Raw genomic sequence first — 24,540 nt, 5'->3', positions numbered from 1 at the left:
TCTCTGTTTTGAACAGAGCATATAGGTAATAATAAATAGTAACTCCCATAGTAAAAGATAAAGTTCAAGTTCAAGTTACAACAAACAGCTCTCAGAATAGGAATAGAAAAGGCTGATAACAAAATATTCCGCATTGCCATTTACAAAAAAGTCTCAACTCAAGCAGGCTTCTCCTCATCCCCGGGTCATTTTTAAATATGCTTTGCATATGAAAGTATACCCAATCTAAATATAAAGCACCATTTAGTATTTGGCAATGAAAAAAAAACTGCAAAACATTTAATTTCTTTTTTAAATGTATTTATTTTGACGCTTTTTTTTTCGGAATCCATGTACTGCATATGAAGTTTTTTTTTTTTTTTTCTTTTTTTCCTCTCTTCTTGATGTTGGAATGTAGTCAGGTGGGAGGGGTGAGAGAGACAGAAGCACACAACAGAACAGGCCGACGTCAGCTTGCATTACTGCATACAAGAATGGCAGCAGGGGGGGAAGGAGGTCCGAACCAAAAAACCAAAGAAGATATGTACAACCATCTCTGTGGACAGGAAACAGAGCGGCGGCCATCTGATGGCCTGTGACGCCTCCCAATGCCACATATTTTAGCTGCTTTTTTATGGGGTTTTTTCCTTTTTATTTCTTTAAACATACAAATAATTCGCACTATATTATCCTGCCAAATTAAAAAAATATACCGTGGCAGCTTGGGATTTTTTTCCACTACCAAAACAAGGTATGGTAAATACCTTTAGAGAGAACAAGCAACAGTTAAAAATACGAGCCTCAATATAAATACTATAGTGCCTACTCTAAGTGAACATTGAATTCAAATACAATTCTAGAAATACAGAAAAAGTAGACCATAAATGTGTTTAAGCATAGGAATCGACATGAGTGTGCATTTTCCTATATTTTAAGTTCTTTATTATATATTCATATATAATCTTAATCCTTTCCCCAATGCAAATTGTATTTCAACCTGAAGAGCTGTGAAGAGCCAAGGCAAAAAAAAAGAAAGAAATACAAAACCATCACAGAAATTTTTTTCGTTTGTTTTTTTTTTCATCTTTTTTTCATCATTTCATATATACTGTGATCGGAGTCTTGAACACCACCAAGACGCTGAGGAAAAGAGAAACGACAACAAAACTTAAATACAGTTTCCCCTTCGAGATAGTGGAGTGTTATTTGCAAAAAACAAACAAAAAAAAGTTTATTTTCATATCTATAATGAAAGGAAGATTTATACAAAAACTGATTCTCGCAGTGTGAGCAACAAGATTTGAGTGTCTGTTGTCGAGGCAGCAAGGTCTATAGATTATTCAGGTGTCAACGGCAATAATGTTACAGCGTAGCTCCTTGTAAATGTGGCTGTTTGGTGCTGCAGTGGTCAATGAAAGCTGCAATCCATTTTGTGACCATGAAGGAGCTGTGTTTACTTGTGTAACTCACATCAAACCATTTAATTTACAGACCTTGCCGACAGGATGAATTTTTTTGCCCAGGCAAAGCGCTGGGGGTTTCTCGGGGTAACAAATTGACAAATGGTCAAAGGTGAAACGGCAAGGGTACAAAGATCAAGGTTCATGAGGCTGGAGTTGCTGGCAACAGATTATGTGTTTCATCTTTAACTGCTTTTAACAATGGGACCCTCGTCATCTGACAGCATTTCAACAACGTTTTCCCTTCAGCGTGAATTTGTAAACTGGGAAAATTGAACAGTGCACTTCATGTCCTTTATACAACAATCTAGCTGTTAGACTCAACACATGTACCAACATTGCATCAGTGTGGGAAAATGCAAGCAAAATGTCAGTACTTACTCTCAGCGACAAGTGCTATACTATGAACAGCTTGAATGAAAAAAACGAACTATTGGGTTCAAAAGCAACAGAAAACAACAAAAAAAGTGCCCTGCATTAGCCTATGCATACTGATTCAAATTAATGCATTTCACTCTTTTTAAGAGCCTTGGAATACAGGTATTTTTTGCAATTCTTTCTTCCTTTTCCCTCTGCAATTCATATTTAATGACCCTGTTTTTGATATTAGAACTGTAAAATGAAAGAGATTGCCTCTGATCCCCATATTACATACGTAGCTTTGAGTTCTGTGTAGCTTTCTGTCTGTCTAGCTTGTAGTTATTTCAATGCTCTCAAATAAAGTTAGCCTTACTTGGAGCTCATATATTACTTTATGCATTGTTCCACACACTGACATATCGAAGCAGCGTTGTAGGTTTGTGCTAACGCAGATGCATGACACTTCTCAGCCATGCGCTGTATCCCTCAAGTTCAGGATTGTACATTACAGATTACCTTTATCTCAAAAGTACCTCCTTACCAGAAAAAAACTACAAATAATTCAGATATACACAATACTGCTTGTACCATGCTTGCCATGAAATCCACATATTAAAGAGAAGAGCCTATTGAACATGTAATAGGTAGCTAAATGATGATTAACAAGAACTCTCTGATCTTTCATCACGAGTCGTCACAGTCTATTTTGAGCAGTCAGGTGCTTGATGCAAGGACCTTTCCTGGGTGGCTTAAACCTTCTAGCTTTATCTAATGTGACCCCAAACTTATACCAGATAAGATTATGGCCAATGCAGTCTTGAGATATCAAAGGCACTCTTTCTTATTCTACCAAATGATAGTACAAATTCAATTCTAGCACACCCCTTGTCTTTTTGAAAGAAATTTGAAGGCCATTGTTACTTTAAGTTTAGTCATCAAGCCAATGCAATTTTTTTCTTCTTCTTGCTTTTTAACCCTGTGTGAACATGGCATCTTTTAGAAAGATCAAGATAAGTGCATTTCCAGGGTTGTAGGAATTGGGTCAAATCAAAGACTGTTCACTTTCCATGTTACAAAACAAAACTGTACATGATATGTGTTACAGAATGTATGCAGCATGGTATATCTTTCTTGTCTTTTCTCTTTTTGAAGAATAAAAAGAAAAAACAGAACAAGAGAAAAACAGCAACACATTTACTCAACAACTAACCAACCAGGGACAAGTTCTTTTCTTTTTTTGATTAGCAAAAACATACTATGCATGCTGACTAATTCTTAAAAATGGAAAAGGAAAACTCAAAAAAGAAAATAGTACACAACATGTAAATTATTGCACAAGAGAAAGGCTCGAAGTTTTGCGTCAATGCAAGAGTATTGCCCCGATACAGATCATGCATTCAATGGGTAATGGAAACGGGGTGTGCTGGTGCAGAGCACATGGTCTTAAGCCTTCGCCAGACTGGCGAAAGTTGAGTGTTAGGATTGGGGCAAATCTACAAGGGGCTGGGAATAAACAGGGGACTAATGGCGGACATAGCTGCGGGGAAAAGGTCCCATAGTTCGGCCTTCTACTCTGACTTTATTTCGGCACTCAAAGGACGGTCACTGTGCCATTTTTTCATGTGTTTCTCCAAGGTGCTGTAGACACTGAAGGGCATCTGACAAATTTCACACTTGTACACGTCTTTGCCGACCTGACCGTGGGTCTTCATGTGGCGAGTAAGTTTGGAGCTCTGGGCACAAGCATAATTGCACAGCTCACACTTGTATGGTCTCTCCCCTGTGTGGCTGCGCCGATGCACTGTCAGGTTACTGCAGTTCTTGAAAACTTTGCCGCAAAACTCACAAGTATCACTCCTGCGGCTTTCCTTGGAGCTGGGCCGCCCCGGACCGCCGAGGTGTGGTGTGCTGCCTCCACTGCCTGTGCCACTACGGCCTGACATCCCACCATCCAGTTCCCCTGGAGGGGTTGAGAAACGCAGACTACCATTCTCTGAAGAATGCTCGGACGAGGAGGCGAAGGGCGATTGTCTGGAATCCCCAAAGTTCAGAAAAGGGTCCTTGAGTTGTCGGGAGGCGGCATAGCCAGCCAGCCATTGGGAGTAGACATTTTCCGTGTTAGGGATTGTTGGAGTGGGCAGGTCAAACTCCTTTTCCAGCTTGATGCGTTTGGAGAAAGGACTGAGTGGACTGGGGCTACCCAGAAGCAGTTTCTTAGAGAGGCCAACAGACGCAGATTCGTTAGGTGAGGCTCCTCGCCCATTGACTGTTGAGACAGAGCACTCCTCCCCACGATCTGTTTCCAACACCGAGTTTCCATCACAAATCTCACGATTGTGGTGATGGTCTCGGTTGAGGTGGTGGTGCAGGTGGTTCTCCTGGGCCATGGCATTCCGTTTGTGTGCGCTGAGGGCTTCACTGAAGTGCTGCATGCTGGCAGCCAGACCCATCCCCTGCATCACCTCAGGGAGCGAGCGGGGGATGGACCCCTCATCAGCCACTGCTCCCAGTCGGCTTCCTATACCACCATTGTTTTCATGCTGACGTGCCGCTTCAAGGTTCAAACCAAAATGATAGCTGTTGTTTCTTCTGGCTGTCCTCTCTCCATTCTGCTCTTCTTCCTCCTCTACTTCCTCTTCCTCCTCCTCCTCCTCTTCTTCCTCCTCCTCTTCCTCCTCTTCTTCCTCCTCTTCCTCTTCCTCCTCCTCCCCATTCTCACGTAGCATACGGTCATTCTCACTTTTCAGCTTGGCCACAACTGACTTAAGGGCATTGCTTGCACTGGTCATGTGCTCACTGGTGCCAGGCTCCGGAGAGGAGGCTGTTGAAAGCCCATCTTCTGACTTGCCAGTGTTTGGCGAGGAGGATTTGTGCATGTGTGTCTTCATGTGGCGTTTCAGTTTGCTAGCCTGCGTACAAGCATGGTCACACAGGTTACATTTGTACGGCTTCTCTCCTGTGTGGCTGCGCCGGTGCACTATTAGATTACTCTGAAACTTGAAGGCCTTGCCACAAAACTCACAACACTTTGATTTCAAGGGGGTGGTGGAGGAGGGTGTTGCCCCTGCTGAGGGGAGAGGGGTAGTAGGAGTGGTCTGAGAACCTACAGGTGACTGCATGGAGCCTGGAAGAGGTGGTGGGGTGGCAAGATATGGAGGTTTGCTGCCCCCTGCACCTCCTGCAGTTCCACTCCCTCCTCCTGTCTGGAATGGCTGGAGCAAGCGCTGCATGGGGCTTGGCCGGCTGGGGGATAGTGGGGGAGTGGACCCTGAGGTGTTGCCTGCCAGCTCCCGTAGCCGCCGTGAGAAGTCCATTGTTGGAGGGGGGTCCAGGGGCAGAGGAGGATTGAGGCGCAGCACCCTGTCAAAGGCACTCGGATGGTGGGCTGCCAGCGCCAGCTCTTCTGGGCTCAGGTGGTGGGGATCCAGGTGGTTCCTTGGTGGGGGGCTGAAGAGGGGTGGCGTGGGAGGGAAACGCTGATGATGGCCCCCACCGACACCACCACCGGGACCAATTCCTCCCCCTATTCCGACACTGTCCCTTCCACCTGAGCCTGAGCCAGGGATGCGGAGGAGGTTGAAGGGGCTTGCATCAGGAGGCAGATGGAGGCCGTGGAGAGGCGGCTGAGAAGGGCAGTCTGCACCCCCACCGAGGGAGGAAGGCCCACCCATTCGTGGGGTGAGAGGGCTGCCATGTTCACTTTCCAGGTAGATACGGAAGCCATGGGTGTTCTGGGCATGCTGCAGCAGGAACCAGGCGCTGCCGTATGACTGCTTACATGTAGTGCAGGTATAGGTGGTTGGCTCCTCCTTACCTGTTGTGACAGAGAAGAAAGCATTGGATTAGTAAGAATTCTTTCTAAAAAAATAATTAACAATATCCAGACTATATTTTAGGCATTGAATTAATCAGACAATGTAAGAGTCTGTTAAGCATTCACTGTTCATTTGGAAACATTTAAACAGTTGTTCATAAACGGTGCTGTGTCCAGAATGAAATCCATGAAGGATCACTGTTTTAACTTGGCTGAACCATCTTTTTAGTTGAACCCTAGGCCTAACTCTTATAGCTTTAAAAGTGGTCGGCACATGGTGTTGAGAGCTTTGCAAATACAACAGTAGCTCTTATTGAGGTCATGCCCCACATGAGTAGCATGTGAGAAGTAGTGTGTGTGTCTGTGTGTGTGTGTGTGTGTGTGTGTGTGCGTGTGTGTGTGTGCATGCGCGCACGCATTTGTTCTTCTCCCAGACTGCTCTGGGACATAATTTCTCCCTTTAGACTGACTGTGAGTCCTCCATTGTCAGCAGCAGAACAAAGAAACAGGGCTATCCCGGCGGACTACCACTTCCCACTGATCTACCAAAACAGAGGCCCGCTGACAAACACACATACACACACACAGGAGAGGCAACAGAGAAGAATCCTTTAGACTTGTAAGTTACTGCTTCCACAGTACTGTAGCAACAGCATAAATACATTAATAAATCAGGCAAATCACAAATGTTTTTGAAAATACAATTGAGAGAAGGCTCAGACTGATGAGTTACTTTCTTTAAGGTATAACCTTATCATTGAGTAAAATAAAAATCAAATCTGTACAAGTTTATTATCTTTTATCTGCACTGTATGTTAAAGCCATATTGTCGTTCATACTGTTCATACTCTGAACAGACCACATAAAAATGCACATACACACTTTCCATTCACACAGACAGAGCACCCCAGCCGCCTGAGGAAAGTAAAACAGTAGGAGTGTAAAAACATTTAGGCTTAAACTGAACAAAGAAAAAACTCTTTCAGTCTGCCTCAAAGCCTCTTCCATCAGTAAAGCATGCAGAGTCACTTTGAGATGGCAACGAGAGGAACATTTAAAACAATAATTGCCTTTGAATGGCCTCGGCGATGATGACCTGTGGTGGGACCTGCAGTGTATGTGTAATCTCATTAGGGAACCGAACGGACGGCCATCAGCTCGTTTACAAGATTAGATGACAGACAAACCCCCATTGCTGCCATTCAGAGCCCTCCACTACCAAGCACAGTGCAAAATGGTTGCATTTGATGAAGCAGAGATTCATACGCAAATGGATACACAAATAATCGAACACAAAGTTTAAACATTTATGTCACACTCCAGGCATTTAGACTCTTAACTATTGCCATCAACAATGCAAATGAATTACGAATTGCTGTTATACCCCAGACTTCCAAAAATTGTCTCCAAATGGATCAAGTTTGTAGCAAAATCTAAATATTTAGGGTTATTTTACTTCCACATCGCAAATTCCAGTTAAAACACAGTTTGTGACAATGCAAGGTTACGTTTTTAGGTGTGGATAGAGATACACTTATTTGTGGGATAGCAACCACAACAGTTATAAACAACATCCAAAAAGGTGCCACACATAATAAACTGAACGATGCTGTAATATTGTTGCAAAAGCAGAATAAATAAACAGGTGTCATTCTAGGGGTCGTAACACTGATGCTAATTATCTCCGATGACTTTTTGGTAAAAAGCTATTTTGCCATAACGTGTCCGGACAATAAATCCCAAAACATCCCATTAACATGTAAACAGGTAAAGTGGTTTGTAAAAATAGACACAGATTGGGATGTATAACCTGCTAATTACCGGCAGAATGAATATGACAAATTAGCAGTGAAGCTAAAAGGATGTCATGGTTTACAGGGAAGCTTTTATACATCCACACGTTGCAATTTGGTTCTAATAGCCAGAAAGAGCGAGTCAGAAAGGTTGCAGTGAAAAAAAAACATATTCAACACATAACTGCGAGGGGAACATTTTGTGTACGGGTGCTCGTGGGAGTGTGTGTATTTTAAAAGAGATGTAATTTTCCACACACTATGAGGCTTACTTCACAACATACATAACCACACATTTACAACGCTGAAGTATGAAAGACTAGAGCATTGCGCCTGTGTGCAGACAGGGTCCGATGTCAGCGTGTGGAGGAACATTCTTCCCCTTCTTTTGATGTCCTTCCACCTCCTTATTGACCATCCCTCTTCTTCCCTGTCTCTTCTTCTGTACACACACACACACTCATCCCACATGACCAACAGTTTGGAAAGGCAGCTAAATTATGGATCATTAAAATCGGCACAAATTACCACTAATTGTGGCCACCTGCATAGGATCTAACCTGTGAATATCATTTGCATTATCAGGACCAGGGAGGCTTCATTTATTTATTCATCTTTTTTCCCCTCTCTAATCCTGGACACGGTGCTCACAGTAACACTGCACTTTCTCCCGCCTTGGTCGATCTAGGAGCTGGTTTATGCTTTAGTACATATTACGGCCCATATGGGGAAACAAATGTATCCAGCATGGGGACAGTTCCATCTTTTATTGACCAGGGCTGTGAGGTCTGCCTCTGTATTTTTGATTATGAAAAATCTCTCTCTCACTAAGGTGACAGTCTGATCATGACAGTCTTGTAAACACAATTTAGACAGGTCATTGTGAAGATGAAAAATATCACATGTTAATTTTCATGTGTGTTGCAAGATACTCAGCATCTCTTCAAAAAGTCAAAATGATGATCTGGAAATTGTAGCAGCCATCAAATTATAATTAATTATATTAGTATTGTTGTTTGCTAAATAAAGTTTTTCTCTAAAAACATTACAAATGTTGGAGCCTTTCAGTAGCCCTATCTCCCTTGAATGGTGCACATGGTTTTATAAAATAGTTCCCAAATTGGGGCCAGGACCTCTACAAGTGGTCACAAAGAAAATCTGGTGAACACAAGGTTATCAACAACACAGGGAAGCAGATAAATAACATATTTCTGGTACACATTATAAATATTTTTTTAAAATATTTAACTCTGTCTTTCTGTCTTCCTTGGTAATTTTATGCTTTTTTGAAAAAAATCCTAAATGTCAAAGGGATTCTATCATTCAATCATGAATTTAAAAAAAATTATGTGTTATAAGAGGAAGGAGACATGTGTGCTTCAAACTGAACTACATCTGCTTTAACCAAAAAGAAGGGGAAAAAAAGCTGTGGAACAGCACGATGATAAAACAAGTAAAAATGATTTGCGTTTCCAGACAAAGATGTGAGCAAAATATTGAGGATAACAAGTACGAGGCACAATAGTGTAACTCTAAAGCTAACACACTCCTCTTTGACTCGTAGCTCAGACTTGTCTGCGCGCTGATTGAAACTGTAAGGTTAATGGATTTTAGAGTAGGCGACCGCTCCACTCTGTCTCTCTGTAATATACTCCCATCAGCCACTTCATTAGGCAAACTCTCCACCACTGGGAGGTAGAAAAATGAAGAGAGAAAGCAGAATGGAGACCATGAGATGAAGATAGATAGAGTCAGAGAGGGGGAAAGAAAGGGATGAGATGGGAGAAACAATGCCTCTGGTTTAAGTTTAGAGAGAGGTGACAATTACCTGCCTCAACTTTTAAGTCTGAAGCAGGAATGTTGAAGGAGAGAAGGGGGAGGGGAGGAGGGGAGGGAGGGGGTAAATAATAGCATCCGGTTCTTTACCTGGGGTAAATGTCAAAGCCATACAGCCACTAGTGAGACTCCAGAGAACACACACGCACATTTCAGAAATGTCCTAACACTCAATACCAGCCATGCTACAGTGACAAGCACAGGCATTAAGCCCTATTAAGCCAAGGGCATTGCCTGGACACTTATGTGGTGCTAGATGGGAGAGGGAGGCAGTGAGGCAGCTTGGCTCATGTTTCACGACTCCTTTGTGTGTGTGTGTGTGTGTGTGTGCGTGCGTGCGTGCGTGCGTGCGTGCGTGTGTGTGCATGCAGCAGCTTCCCCTAGCTCTATCTGTCCCTCTCAAAGGGAAGTGTAGCACTCTGATCCAATGGCTGTCAAAGGAGCTGAATATAACCAGTGCACCAAACTGACGAGACACACCGCACATCCAGAAAAGGGGATTTGTTCGGGGCCAAAAAAGTGCTGGAAATATAGAGGCGAAATTCTGAAATCATTATACCGATATCCAAATGCGCACTGAGGTTTCTATCTTAGGCTTTCTTGCTGTTACCCAAAACTTTGTACTTTTTTTTTTTTTTTTTGCTATTTTTTTTGCAAACGATTTCACCTTGAAATTATTAAATTATTTAAAAAGTTATTGTGTGGCGGTAATGCTAAAATTCCAGTGGAATAAGGTAAAAAATAAGGTTACAGAGTTCATGCCACAATGAAACATATTGTGAAAAAGCGACAGAAAGTTTCAACAGTGCCCACTTTGCATAGGCTAAAAGAGTTTTCTTCTACGATGGAAGCACAGGAGGCTGACTGTCCACAAGGGTCCACAAATGTCTGCTTATGTCCATAAACATCAGCATATTGCATCTGATAATGCTGCACGTTAAAAAAGGCACATTTGAAAAAAAAAGCTGTCATTTTGATCTCTAGTGTGCATGCTCAGAACAGAGACAGTGAATGTGGTATACACGGCGCTGCGTGTGCATCTGCTGTGTATCAGGCCTGTTTGTAGTACCGTACGGACTTCTCAGCACTTATGAGTGTACACTTAAGTTGGCAGCGACACACTGACATTATAGAAATTCTCTGTGACGAGTCCACCTCAGAACGTCAGCCTGTGTGACTGTCTGTTCTTCAGCCAGTCATTCTGTCCTGTAAATTAGCTGGACTGCCACCATTACATCCCTCTCTGACCAGCTGGGAAACAAAAATGGATGCCAGGTCTTGGCTACCAGCTAGAACAGACCGACCACTATCTTACTGGCCTTACATGAATTTCTAACCATCTCTACATTCTCAATTTGCTCTCCTTTTACTGATTATCACTTTTGATAATTTCTCTCTACAGCTTCATCCCCCTCAATCTCTCCATCTCCTCTCTCTGTCCTCCTCTTTCTCATGTCTCCTCTTCCATGCTTTTTTCTTTGTACTATACAGTACTGTCTCCTCTACACCCCTCCTTCTCTACCTCTCCTCCTTCCTCTCCCCCTCTCTTTCCACCCATCGTTGGCTCTCCGGTGGTGTCCTTGGCTGGGTCCACCTCTGGGTGAGATGATAGTAATTGAGGTAATGGAACATCGCTGAAACAGGATTAGGTACGCATACTGGGAGTGAGGGACAATGTCCCTTAATACAATTTGGGATTTCTATCCAAGCCTCAGGCTTTCAGGATCCGCTGCTTATATTTACATCTGGGCATCGCTGCTCACCCTCGATCACCTCCTGCTTTTTTACCTGAAAGGTGTACCTGGACATTTCACTAGAATTTTAGCTTTCTATTAAACTGGGCCTGTTAAAATGTCTGAAAGCATTTTGTCGCATATTTGTCACTTTAATGAAATAAGTGTATGTTACAAAATCATTACAGGTTTAGGAAACATAATCTTGGCCTCCTTGGGGTCAACATTATTATTTGTATCATAATAAAGTTTCTATAATCTGAGCCATTTCATATTTACTTTAAATGGATTTGAACTGACATACATGACAAGACAAGGATGAGATGGCTGTCAAGCCAGAGACCACTGTTCAGGATAGCATTTCAGCATTGCGTGAAACCACGGCATATCAACAAGATATTCAACAAGACGTCGGGACAATTTCCAAATGTGTTTGTGGCGACAGAACCAGGTAAGCGAAAAAAATTGTCTTTCCCTAACCAAGTGTTTTTGTGCCCTAACCAAACCAGACTACAAGCACAGTATTGCCACGAAATAAATCTGAAATTTAGTCAAAAGAAAATTAAAGTTTCCTTAATTTGCAGAACCATACATTGGTAACATTTAGTCTCGCAGATGGTTTTAAATATCCCTATAGAATAAGACAATTTAACAGGAATCAAACTATATGGACTACAATATCATAATCACATTTGAACTAGCAGTGTTAATTTTACTGTGTTATACAAAGTGCTTAAGGCAGTTAAACTGCATGTTTTTTCTTTTCTCGCCTAGTCAAAATTGGAATTAAATCTCACTTAAATGGTCGTAATGTCCCTTCTAATTGAAGGCATATTACCCGGACTTCACAGCGTGTCATGTGGGCACATTTGACAGTAATTATGTTCGGAAAAATAGGTGAAGCTATATAATGAATGTGATCATGGTGTGAAAATTAATTCAGTTCACTCTGTTTCACTCTCACCTCCTCGTTCTCTCTTTTTTATAATCCATATGTACTTTCACTGACAAGGAATCAACACTCAGTTACCCATATCTCATGACTATGATCGTACATTTGTGCTGTAACTGATACACTGCCCTTCTTGAATATGAAAAAACCTCTGTCATGCCTCTGGGAACAAACCATACCAGTGAAAATGATTTTCCAAAGGGTTCTGCAGGACATTATCGACTCCACTGTCATAACCCAGCCTTTCTCCCTGCCATCCTCCCTCCATCGTCACCCACTCAAGTGCATCAGTTGTGGCTTTCTGCTTTGATCCCGACAGTCAGCTTTACTGCCCAAAAGCACTAAACCATATCATTGTTGTCATGTGAAAATCTCGGCGCCCTAATTATGGCTCTTTAATTTCAGAACTGCATGTTCTTGTTTGAGCTGGGGGAAATTCAATGACCCTTGGGCATATACTGTACATGAAACCGTTTTTTAAAAACCCTGTTGGTTAAACTCAAAAATGCATGGTGGTCACGTTCAAAAACAAGACTGTTATGAAATCCAGGGATACCAACACAACTAAGAACAGTGTTGCGTACTTTAGTTGCATCCTATTAAATTGTCACAAAATTCCTGTAAGTGCTATTTTGGCATCAAAAGCTGGCACACCAGTGCACTGGGATACAATTCTCCAACTACTTCCAGTGTGGTCCAGAAAAGAAGCTGCACTTTCCTGCTCTCCCCCAATTATTCTCCCCTCTATGCTCAGGCTTTCTTGCTAACTGGACAGCAAACAATTGGAATGCAAACAGCGGCAGCTGGTGTCCTGTGCGCTCGCTGAAGGGAGCGACACAGTCACATAACAACATGACTGCAATTGCTCAAAAAAGGCAGTGCTCTGCTTGGAAGGAAATCAGCCTCTATTACTGGCTACAAGTCGCCGGCAAGATCAAAGCAACTTCGTCAGATACTGCAGTTACAAAAAGAGTACGCCGATGCAAAGAATGGTTGTATAATCGCAAAAGGGTGGACAAACTACAGACACAACATTACAACAGATGAAAAAGGAGGGAGTAGGGGATCTGAATTTGTGGCCAATGGAAAAGGTTTCATTTCTGCATCCCACTAATGTCAGTGTTTCATCCACTGGTCCTAGTTGTTTCAGGAATCAGTTGGTGATGTTATTAGATGGTATTATAAGGGGAACAGTGTTAAGACGTCCTTTTCAATAAAGGCGTTGGGAGCTGCTTTTGACAATCTACAGTCTAACTTTTCACATCGCTAACTAAACGTAACTCGAAGAATGCTTTTAAGGAGGGAACGTCCGAAAGTGTGCACCAATATCCCAAATTATGAGAACTGCCACTTCAAGGCTACAAAGGTGCTGAAAAACACAGAGTTCTTGGAGAGAGATCAGGAAGGTAACGTACAAAATGCAGCAAGTCTGTGACAGAGTGCTTTTCACCCCGCCTTCAAGTTTGGACGGCACCTCTCACAATCTGTAGTTCTTACTCAAGAGTACTGATCCCTTAAGGTTCAATGCTGTCTTTAAGATGTGCTTAAAGATGATGGTTACATGGGTCACAGAGGAATCCCATGTTTTTATCTCCCTGCAAGCTTGTAATAATACAGGTTTGTGATCATACACAGCACAGCCAACTCTTCATCACTGTTTCATGTTCGCTCGTATCCCTGTTACCTTGTTTTTGGAATATCCTGCTCAACTTCTTAACATCTCTTAACAACACAGCTCCATTTACCACCATGTCAGATTTGACGTCTTCATCTTATCACTCATCTTGATGAAAGATAATGAAAGATGAAAAAGATGAAAAAAGTGATGACAGATAATGACAGAATTTATCATCTAAATTACCAGTGTCAGTGTAGCACGTGGATTTTATATATATATATATATCTATATATATATATATATATATATATATATATATATATATACACACACACACACACACACACACACACACACACACACATGCACACATATATATATGGTTTATTATCATCGTCAACTTTGTAACGTCCCTGCATGATTAAAGTGTTTACATGCCAGATTATGCATCAAATAATCCACCTTGGATGTTTGGAATGATCAATAGCAATGGAAATGGCTTATTTAAGTTTCTACAACTCGACAAAGATTATACGAACAAGCAGGTTGTTCATAAATCTTGATCCTAACCGGAATGCTACACACATGCGAACATGCACACCACTGACTAAGAGTGTTAGTTATTCTTTGCAGCAAAATAAAGTTCTTTAAAGCAAAGACTCAAACTTTGGGAGAATGAAAAACACCTATTCATCTTAAAAAGAAAGCAGTTTACTGTGATCGACTTTAAAGTTGTCAGATTTGTCAGATTTACAGATATTGACCATCAAGGTGAAAAGCAAAAAAAAGAAAAAGCCGCCACTTGTAAAACTCATTTCAGCTCAACTCAGAATACCTCTAAACAACTTTTTGCAAAGATTAAACCTCCAGGCCTGACAGTAATGATCTGGTGTTTTAATGGAAGAAAGAACTATGAACGAATTTGAATTACCAAAAACAACAATGGATTATTGAGCCTGTCTGATTGCATGCTGTGTGCATGTATGTGCATTAGAATGTGTGTATCTGTGTGGTCCCGCCGAACAGCGACACACACTCTCGGCTGATGAGCAAAAAATATCAATACCGTCTGTCCCTGACTGTGTGTGTGTGTGTGTGTGTGTGTGTGTGTGTGTGTGTGTGTGTGTGCGTGTGTAGGATATATCAATACCTTCTGTCTCTGTGTTTGGAACCCCTGCTGGGCTACAGACTGTGCTATCTGCAACTCTCTCACCAGTAATCTACTCGTGTGTGTGTGTGTGTGTGTGTGTGTGTGTGTGTGTGTGTGTGTGTGTGCGTGTGTGTGTGTGTGTGTTTTTGTATGTGTGTGTCCATGCCTGTGTCCATCCAACCACCCATTATAGCTGCCATGTGACAAAGTTTCCTTTTCTTTCTCTTTGTCACACACACAAACACACACACACACACACACACACACACACACACACACACACACACACACTCCCTCTCTCACACTCACACACACATAGTAATGTATCTCGTAAAGTCTGCTCTAATGACACAGCCAGGGCCCTTAAACTGTGTTTATAAATGTAATTAAATGGACCGGGCTTTGTAGAAGCATCCAAGCGCACTGTAGCAATGATCCAGTGTGTGTGCATGTGTGTATGTGTGTGTGTATAAGCGAGTGTGTGTGTGTGTGTCCGTTTGGAAGACCGGTACTCATGATGGCAGGAACAGCCTCCACTTAACCCTAAACCACCGTAGTGAAATTACAGAGCATCCAAATTACAACACTTATGTGAGCAGAGAGAGAGACAGACAGGCAGAGAGAGAGAGAATGGGGTTTCAAAGAGGAAACTTGGTACTGACACACACACACACAATACTGAATGACTCAGCTTGTGGACTTCTACTTGAAACCCCAGTATGCAGAAACTTTCTTTCAACTACTAATCTGTTGCAGATTGGTGACCCTTAATCACATTTTATGCGGTCATTTAACGTTGTTTTTGACTTTGCCTTAATTGCAGGCCTCATGCATCGGTTTGATTGATTACATCCTTTTGAGAGTAATAGTTTACTTGGTATGATGTTTTTTCATAAAAAACAATTGTCCAGGTGCTCTCTGATGACAAACTCAGACTTTAATACAAAGATTACATGCGGAGGCAGTCAGACATCACTGGTTGGCAGATGTGCAGAAGTTAAACATATCATAATGCTTCAATCATCAGACAACAATGCTACCCCTTCATTCATTTCAAGAGATGTGGCATGGAAACACAAAGTTGTCTGGAAAAAGTTTGGTCCTGGATCAACTTGTGCTGCGGAACCGAGTGAAGTCATGTGGTGATGGGCTGTCAAACACAGGCAGACACGGACTCTGTGTGGATTACGTGGATGTTTTGTTGTCAGATAAGCCTTCAGACTTGTGGACCCATCACTCAAACTGACCTTACCGGATCATCTCTCAGTAACTGGAGCGACACACACCCTCCAAAGTCGTGTTGTATTATTAGCCTAGGAGGTTATGTTTTTTGTTGGTTGGTTGGTTTGTCAGCAAGATCACACAAAAACTAGACATCAGATTATGAAAAAACTTGGAGGATGGATCCCAGCCCAGAAAAGACCGCATTAACCTTTGATGCAGAACTGGATAAAAGGGCAGATCCAGGAATTCTATCTTGCTTTCTTTAACATTGCCAGATAGGGTGTTAAAAGACTGAACCCACATTTTCAGTTCTGAAGAAGCTTCAACAGGAAAGTGGATGCTGAGCTCAGACTTTTCTTAGAAACTAAATATAGTCAGTGACGACAAATCGCTGTGCTGAAATAAACGAATGAGGCGAATCAGCAAAGTGCTCAATACGTGTTGTCTGAAATGAAACGACTCCATTTTAACCGTTTGAGTGATTCGGTTAAATCAGAGCTTAGTGTCCAATTGTCGAAGTTCAAATGACTTCAGAATAAAGTGAGATTATATAGAATTATTGTAAATGTGTAATGATGAGGGTGATTCCGGCACACAATTGAATAGCTGAGAAAACAATAATAATACTCCCAGTCAGCTACTGGCAGCTTCAGTCCAAAAATATGGGTATGAGTAAAGACAATTTAGAGGAAATGTCTAGTTCTCATTATTACTAAAAATATATGTCAAAATAGTTTATTTTTTTCTTGGACAAACACACACACACACACACACACACACACACACACACACACACCAGTGCTAGTGTCCCAAATCCCTGATGAGACAAGAGCACACACTGAGAGGAAGCAGATTTTCTTTAGTGCCACAAGCAAGAGGTTGGTGGTCACCGACACACACACACACAGGCACACACACACACACACACACACACACATTTATACACAAAGCCAGCCTGGTATTGAGTGATCTGCAGGGACCTGCAACAGCTGCCAAGCAGGACAATTCAGTCATCACTCCGTGTGTGTGTGTGTGTGTGTGTGTGTGCATGCGTGTTTGTGTGTGTCTGTGTGTGTCTTGCCGTGACCACAGTGGGAGATCACTCTGAGCCAAGCAAACACCTCAGCTGGCCGGAGGCCCACACACACACACACACACACAGCTCTTTGCTTCCTCTCTTCATCTAATCCCTCCTCCGCCCAGTTGGTTTCATCCCTCCATCTGTCCATCAACATTGCATACAGGTGGCTGTCCTCTCTCTCTCTCTGTCTCCTTTCTATTGCTCAATCCCTCTTTTCTTTCCCACATTCCATCTTTCTCTCTGTCTTCATCTCTTTCACTGCCTCTTTTCTTCCCCAGTGTTTTTTGACAATGAGACAGAAAGGTGAAGGAGATGAGGGGGGGGATCGAGGAGGGGGATAAGGGAAAATACGAAGAGCACGATGAGAGAAGATGAATCACTAAAATACAAACAGCCACACACACCCTAACCGCCTACACACACACACACACACACACACACACACATTTATGGAAACATGTGGACAAGCTGCGACTCGACCGGAGGAGCCACACTGCTGCCAAAAACCCTTTTGCCCATCTATTCTTTCTCTCCATCCCTCCCTCCCACTTTCCCTCCTTGTTTTCCTCCCACTGATCTTCCATCCATCCCTCCCCTCTTTTAATCCCTCCATCCTCCCCTCCCAGGTGGGAAGCACTCAGTGCCGTCTCTTTAATTGTATTCATCCGACAAGGCCAATCGATAGAGGACATATTTAATACAAATTTATGACTATTAGCCATCAGCGATAAAAAGCCTTTTTTTTCCTGGATAGCTCTCGCTTGTGGTGAAGGAGGGAAGGGGGAGGAGGAGGTGGAGGAGGAGGAGGAGGAGGAGGAGGAAGGAGAGGAAATACAAGCCATCCTGCTTTTAACACAAACAGCCTCCCACAGTCTCACTGTCCGACCTTGGAGAGATACGGTTTAAGCTGCAACAAAAAACACGAGAATTCAAGATTTTTTTTTTTTTTTTTCCCTTTTTTCTTTTTAGACGAGGCTTCAACTTCAAGTGGGTCTCGGGTGAATTTGGGAGGTTTTTCAGGCATTTGATTTTTAGTGCACAGTTCACAAGAGGATTTCAGTATGGACTCCGGCGCAGCGGCAAATTTTGGCAGGCATAATAAATAATTATATAGACCGGTTATTTTTTCACATGCGAGTGAAACACTGCTTCTTGGCTTGTAAAAAAAAAAAAAGAAATGGCAAAAGCTGAGGCCAATAAGACAGCAACACAATATACTCATATAAACATAATGTATGTGATCAGGTTTGAATAACACACATTTTAAATGGCAAACAGTCACTATTTGTTGTTGTTGTTTTTTCCCCATGAATCATCTATCCAGCTAAAAGGCAAAAGAGGGTGAAATCTAACGAATGCGAGAGGCTTAATATTAAATTCCTATCAAAGTCCTAGATTTTGCCCGCCGCTCTCTTCAGATACAGGAACAAACAGCAAACGAGATAAAGCACAAACTCCCCTCCAGCACTCCTTCACAACCTTGTCTACTTAACAAACACATAGGCTTGATTCATTAGAGCTGCAGTCACTACAGCCCAAGAGCCCTATCGATCCCCCAGACGTTTCCTACAGACGGGCGGGGGGGCTGAGAGCAGCTAGAGAAAGAAAAAAAAGGCATAGATGGAGAAATAGAAAAAAGGAGGAAAGAGAGAGGAAAAAAAGTCAGAGAGACAGGCTGAATATATGGCTCTGTTAATACGAAGCGAGCAGCAGTTTACCTGTCTCTTTAAATTCATTCTAGTGTGCAAGGCGACTGTGACGGCTTCCCGGAGAGAAAAGCCCCCCCGACTCATCGCCAAAGGAAATCTTTCGCCCTCCAAGAGAAACAAGGTGAGCGTGAGCCAGAGCCAAGAGTCATATGATGGAGAGACTTTTTTTTTTTTTTGGTTTGGTTTGCGTGAAGCCACCAGTCGAAGGTTGAGGTCATTCCTCAACGTGAGAGATTTCATCAGGTTAACCCAGCAAAAAACTCACTTTTAATGAGTTTTTTGTTTGTTTGCGCGTCAGATTTTTACCGCATTTATATAAAATGTCATAATCAATAATGACAAAAAGGAAAATCTGTGGCAGCTTTGATGTCAAACGCAATAACCCTCCGCCGCGCGATTTGCGTTTTTTTAGGAGGGAATATTCTGCTCTATTTTTTTGGTCTTCTGATGATATAACAGTCATCCATCCAGATTCTCTTTCGGGGCCTCAAGGCAGCAATGTACCATATGGGAATAAAAAACATCAAGCTGCATTCTAACATTGTGTGAATCTACATCAGTGTGTGTGTGAGAAAGAGAATATGTCAGTGCCAAAAAGAGGTTTATTGTCTGGTGTGTTTGTGACGATGTGACCTGCTGGGAACTGGCTTCATGTGTGTTTAATCAAGCCCTTGATGACTGACTCGGGGCACCTGTAGAGTACATAGGGTGACCCAGCATGCAATGCATCAGTCTGCACTGAGGACAGTCCACGTTTGTACTTCCAACTGCCTATACAGCCCTGTACACTATGAAGCAGAGACACTGAATCTTTTTCCTTGCTGCACAATAAAATCAAGAAATGTTTAAGGTATAAACAAGCAAAATGTGCCTCAGAAAAGATGTATTAGAATTTAATGCTTTACCCTCACTAAGCATTTATAAACAGTAATAAATAGTTGTTAACCCTCTATAATGGAGTGTGTAGCAATGATGGTTTATGACATTAAGTAGACAGATAAGTGTTTGTTAACGTCTTTGTCTACAATTATAATTCCTCCATAAACAGAGAATCCTTTCTGTCAATCATTTCCAGTGAGAACCAGTAGAAAGAAAGGGAAAAAAATGACCAGGCAAATCATTTTACAACATAGCATATGAATAAAAAATCACAGGTATAGCTATAAATAAAATGTGTCTGTAAAACATGTATATGTTTGCTTGTACCAGGGCTATGAAGAAATAAATCATATTGAGACTATTTTGATAAATATTATGATTGCGTTATGATTCACAAGTAGCGGGGATGATATTTTTCCTTTTCACTGAATATACTTTTATTTTTTTCAATCATGATGTGATATTTGTCGGGGTCTCTGCCAAACAAATATGTTTTCTTGCATCTGGAGAACAAGATTCGAAGGCCATGACATCCCTGATGTCCTACACTGCTTCATTACAATGCTGTTTATTCACACATTTGACCTTTTTTTAAAAAAAAAAACTGCCTCTGTGATTTCGATAATTACAATGATTATTTGTGCATCGCTGGCTTGTACTTGTAGATTTTAACAAGTTCTCTTGTTTATTTAAGGGCGGTAAATAGTCTTCTAAATAACTGGATGGTGTGAAAGTCAAAATACTATCTTTTGCTCTCAGGTCAGTGATTTGCAGTAGAGGGTCATATAATTATATATAAAAAAAATTTCACCCAAAATATTATCCAACAAATACTTTAAAAGTGTAAAAATGGAGTGTGTCAGCACCATCTCCTCGGTGTGTTCCCCCTGTGGTCGTGACAAACAGTTTCCAGTGATCACATGACTGGTCAGCTCCCGGACGAGCATATGGTACAGACAAACGTCTGTGACTTGTGACGGATGAGAAAGCCCTCCTCTGTTTGTGTGCGAAGCGGTATTCATTTCTGCATACACAAAAAAACACACACACAAACACACACTGACATATGCCTGGGGCCTGGCCACCAGCAGACGACAAAAAGGCCAGTAAATAATTGAGAAGTGTGAAAAGCAGCGGAGGGGGGGAAAGAGAGGTGGTGGGTGGTGCCACAATGCATGTAGGGTTTTTTTTTTTCTTTCTTTTGGAGCATTTCTGAACTTGTACACACCTCTAGCATTTACAGAAATTAGCATCGCATGGAGTATATAATCATTCAGATGTTTGAGCGTCTACATACATGTTGTGTGAGTATCTGTGTGTGTGTGTGTGTGTGTGTGTGTGTTTGTGTGTGTGTGTGTGTCTGAGCCCAAAGATGCTCCATTAGTGATTTGGAAAGTGGTGTGGGGGCCTGGCATTCCCATCAGGCCCAGGATGGCCTAAGTGCTGCACCACACACACTCCCAAACCCTAACCAACCCCACCCTCACGGGCACAGCCTGGATGCCGCCCCCTCCTTCCCTCCCTCCCTCTCTCCCTCCAACCCTTTACCCCACCTAGGACAACCTCGCAGCGCCTCTCAGCCTGGGTCCAAATCACCACACACGCATAAGCGTGCGCACACACTCATGGTCCACTAATGACCAAACCCAAACAGCTCCCAAACAACTCTGAAAAGCTATTAGGAGAGGGCATTTTGATGGGGAAGTGATTTTTTTATATGCCATTAAAAGCCATGGATAAAATGGGCGTTCGCGTAAATACAGCCACAGGTCGGAAGGGGATAGCCAAACGAGGATAATTGAGAAACCATACATCCCCCCTGGGATAAAGGTAGAGGAGTGTCCACATGTTGTTCTCTGGCAAAGTGAAGTTGTACGCCCAGTAAAAGACTTTCTGGGGCATTTTCTGTATCAGAAGTTTGTGAAATGTATTTTCTTTATTACTTTATTCTTTACTTTGGATCTTTGGATCTGTTTTATAGTTGTAGTGTCTTGGTATAGAATTAGAATTAGTGGGGCAACCTGAGAGCTTGGACAACATCCCCCCCGTCGCCAGGATAAAAAATGTTGTCAGCTAACATTTCGCAAACCACGAATAGGTTCACACAGACAACATAATATAATTACAGTTCCATAAGATGTGTCATATCAGATCCACTTCACATGCTTATAATCTTAATTTCGCATCAGTTGGTGGAAGTGAAGTTACGGGCGTGAAGTGATGGCAAGCCATTGACTGCAGTTCAAAACAATGTTTAACATTTGTTAAGTGTGAAACCACTGGATCATTTTGACGCGGATATAAGATATTTTTTAAAAGAGACCTCAGAACCAAGTGGTTTTTGTGCCTAAATCTGACTGGACCATGAGACCAGCGTTGTCACACCACATGTACATTTTCACATATCATGGTTTGCAAAAATGTACATTGCCATTGCTTATTTTGGCAATCGGGTTGCGTCCCCAGTTGGACTCTGGCTGTGGACTTTGTGTGTTGTGTCTCTCTCCCCATTTCCTGTCAGCACTCCAGTATCCAGTAAAGACAGGAGAATGCTCAGGACATTACAGGAGCAGGTGGGCAATAATCTTTTGCCCTGTGGGCACAGAAAAACTCTACAACAGCAGGGATAATTCTCTCTTATCTTTTAATTGTAACACAAAACTAAAACTGTTAACTGAACCGACAAAAACCCAATAACCCGATGCAGCACTCGCAGGGACATGAGGTGTCTCTCTGGACTGGACTTAAATTACTGTTCGTGACGAGGAACAAGTGCACAAAAACAATACATGTATAATGGCAGGGGCTGTAATTTTGGCAGGGGTTGAGATTTAAAAATCAAACGCGTCTCTTTTGGATGGGATTAAAGTCACTCACCAGCGTGAACATATTAAACTCAACCCCCCCCCCAGATTAAGTCCCATCTTAGTCTATGGGCTTACGTCCATACACACCTGCGATGGACACCATGAAGTCATTTCTGAGCATTTCTCAGACCAAACGTTTGTCTCCTTTCACAGGATTTTTTTGGACGTGCTTTTCAAATTCCTTTCTTTCATTTCTCCTCTCAAACTGTGATTCAGATCGTCGGCCACAGTCGCTTATGTTAGGTTGAAACTGTAATGTTCAATACTCTCCTGAGTATCTTCGAAAACGCTGATATTTGAATGCAGGCAGTGAGACTATAGAGGCTCCTGTCAGGGAGAAAATAGTGGCTGTTCCAGAGTAAACAGGGTCCATTCCTTGCAAGTGGAGAGCGCTGGGAATCACGTCAGGTCAGGTTCAGACACGATTTAGAACCGTACGCGCACTGACGCAACTTTTTCCTAGAAGGAGATGGCAGGCTTGGCGTTCCTGTTTATTCCCACCTCTTCCCTCTCCTTCTCCTTCCTTTATTTATCTACTTTTTTTGATTTTTTTTTCCCTTCTGTCTTCTTGGGAACAGAAGACGGTGAGGGCGACAACACATAAACATTGCTCAATACGGAGCGAATACACCTACGCCCACGCACACACACACAAACACTCCCTGACTCAACCTTATTCAGCATCAACGGCAAATCATTCAGCACTTCAGCAGAACTGTGGTGCCTTCATGATGAAAACGGGTGAAATAACAAGCGTAACAAAGGGGAAACAGTGAGACGCCCTCAGGGCCCTGACACAAACACACACTCCTCACATTTAAGGTAAGGTATCCTTCTCCTCCTCATTAGCTCTAAACAGCCCAGAAGGCCATCACCATATTGATAACAGCTGTTAGGCGATCTTTTTAAAAATGTTTCCTAATGAGAAGGTCACCCAGCCTATTAGAAAACCTGTCCGCGTTTGCTGGTCTTAATCCTGCAGAACCTGGGAGCGGCTGCAGAGGGTAACAAATATTTTATCGCCACAAGTTGCTGCATGAAAAGGCATGAGTCACCACAGCGTTGATGCTCAGTGTTTTTTTTCTAATTGACCTGTTTGTTCCTTCATTTAAAAATAATTTCAGGAATTATATGATATGACTTGAAGAGGAAGAGTTACAAAGGATGGCTAACAAACCGGTGATGTGGGTCATTATCCTCTGCAACATTTTCAGTTTTGATGTCGGCCAAAGTCACACATCAGCTTTATATACATGAATATATATACAAAGCAGCATATTTAATAACAATCAGGATATGCTAGCTAAGGTTAGAAGTTGCGGAGAGTAATTAAACAGGGGTTGGCCAACCATTTAACTGCAGACAGCGAAGGTCCTGGAAGCTTGCATGAGACAGTCAGTAGAGGCCTTCGATGGGCCCTGAATTCATTTCCCTCAGCAGTGTCAGTGCAGTTGTATTAAGGAAGCCACCATTTTGTGGTGTTATTGTCATGTTTTGTTCCAGCAGCAAAGTAATTTGGTCTTAAGGCAGAAAGTGTGGTGGTGGGTTTGAAGTATATATTGGTTTATCTGACATTGCTGTGTTGTTCCAAGAATATCCTCATCGATGTCGCTCAAGAAAAACATTATTTTAACTTAGTAAAAAGCGACCACATTTGGACCATCTTGTTGTGGCTGAATGTCTTCCTCCCCATGTGTGTCATTTCCTGGACTTTTTTCCCAAGTCACAAAGCTATGACATTACCAAAAAAGAAACCGTCAGTTGCAATGATTGCCCTGGAACAACATTTATTATGACGTTTAAGGAAAATCACCAACGCGGCGTTATCGTATCATGCGCTGTTTATCTACCATGTGACGGACACAAACACGTAATGCTGTCTGTCATTTACTATAACCACAATATTTCCCTAACATTAGCTGTGCTATAGTTGCCACGGTCAGTTCATGTACAATGCTGGCCTATACATCCAATAAAACTTCTCATTTCCTGCAATAAATTTGTTTGGTTGACTTCACACTTGTTCCTCTTAGAGATGGACGCATGAAACCACAGACTACATGTATTTTGTCATTCGGGTATAGT

The 24,540-nt window shown here is 42.2% G+C and overlaps 1 protein-coding gene across 2 annotated transcripts in view; it reads right to left on the bottom strand.

Moving 5' to 3' along the window:
• Positions 1-249: 249 nt before the first annotated feature.
• The window catches only part of bcl11aa (BAF chromatin remodeling complex subunit BCL11A a), a 54,677-nt gene continuing 30,386 nt past the window's right edge, over positions 250-24,540 (bottom strand). For both annotated transcript variants that reach the window (XM_037124412.1, XM_037124413.1), the window contains exon 3: positions 250-5,613. In XM_037124412.1, coding sequence (XP_036980307.1) covers positions 3,368-5,613 — 2,246 coding nt within the window. In that variant the 3' untranslated portion in view covers positions 250-3,367. The remainder of the gene's footprint in view (positions 5,614-24,540) is intronic.

Source organism: Acanthopagrus latus, chromosome 15, assembly GCF_904848185.1.
Source record: "Acanthopagrus latus isolate v.2019 chromosome 15, fAcaLat1.1, whole genome shotgun sequence".
NCBI lineage: Eukaryota > Metazoa > Chordata > Actinopteri > Spariformes > Sparidae > Acanthopagrus > Acanthopagrus latus.
The sequence above is the reverse complement of the archived record's forward strand: the minus strand, read 5'-3'. Positions and strand labels throughout refer to the sequence as shown.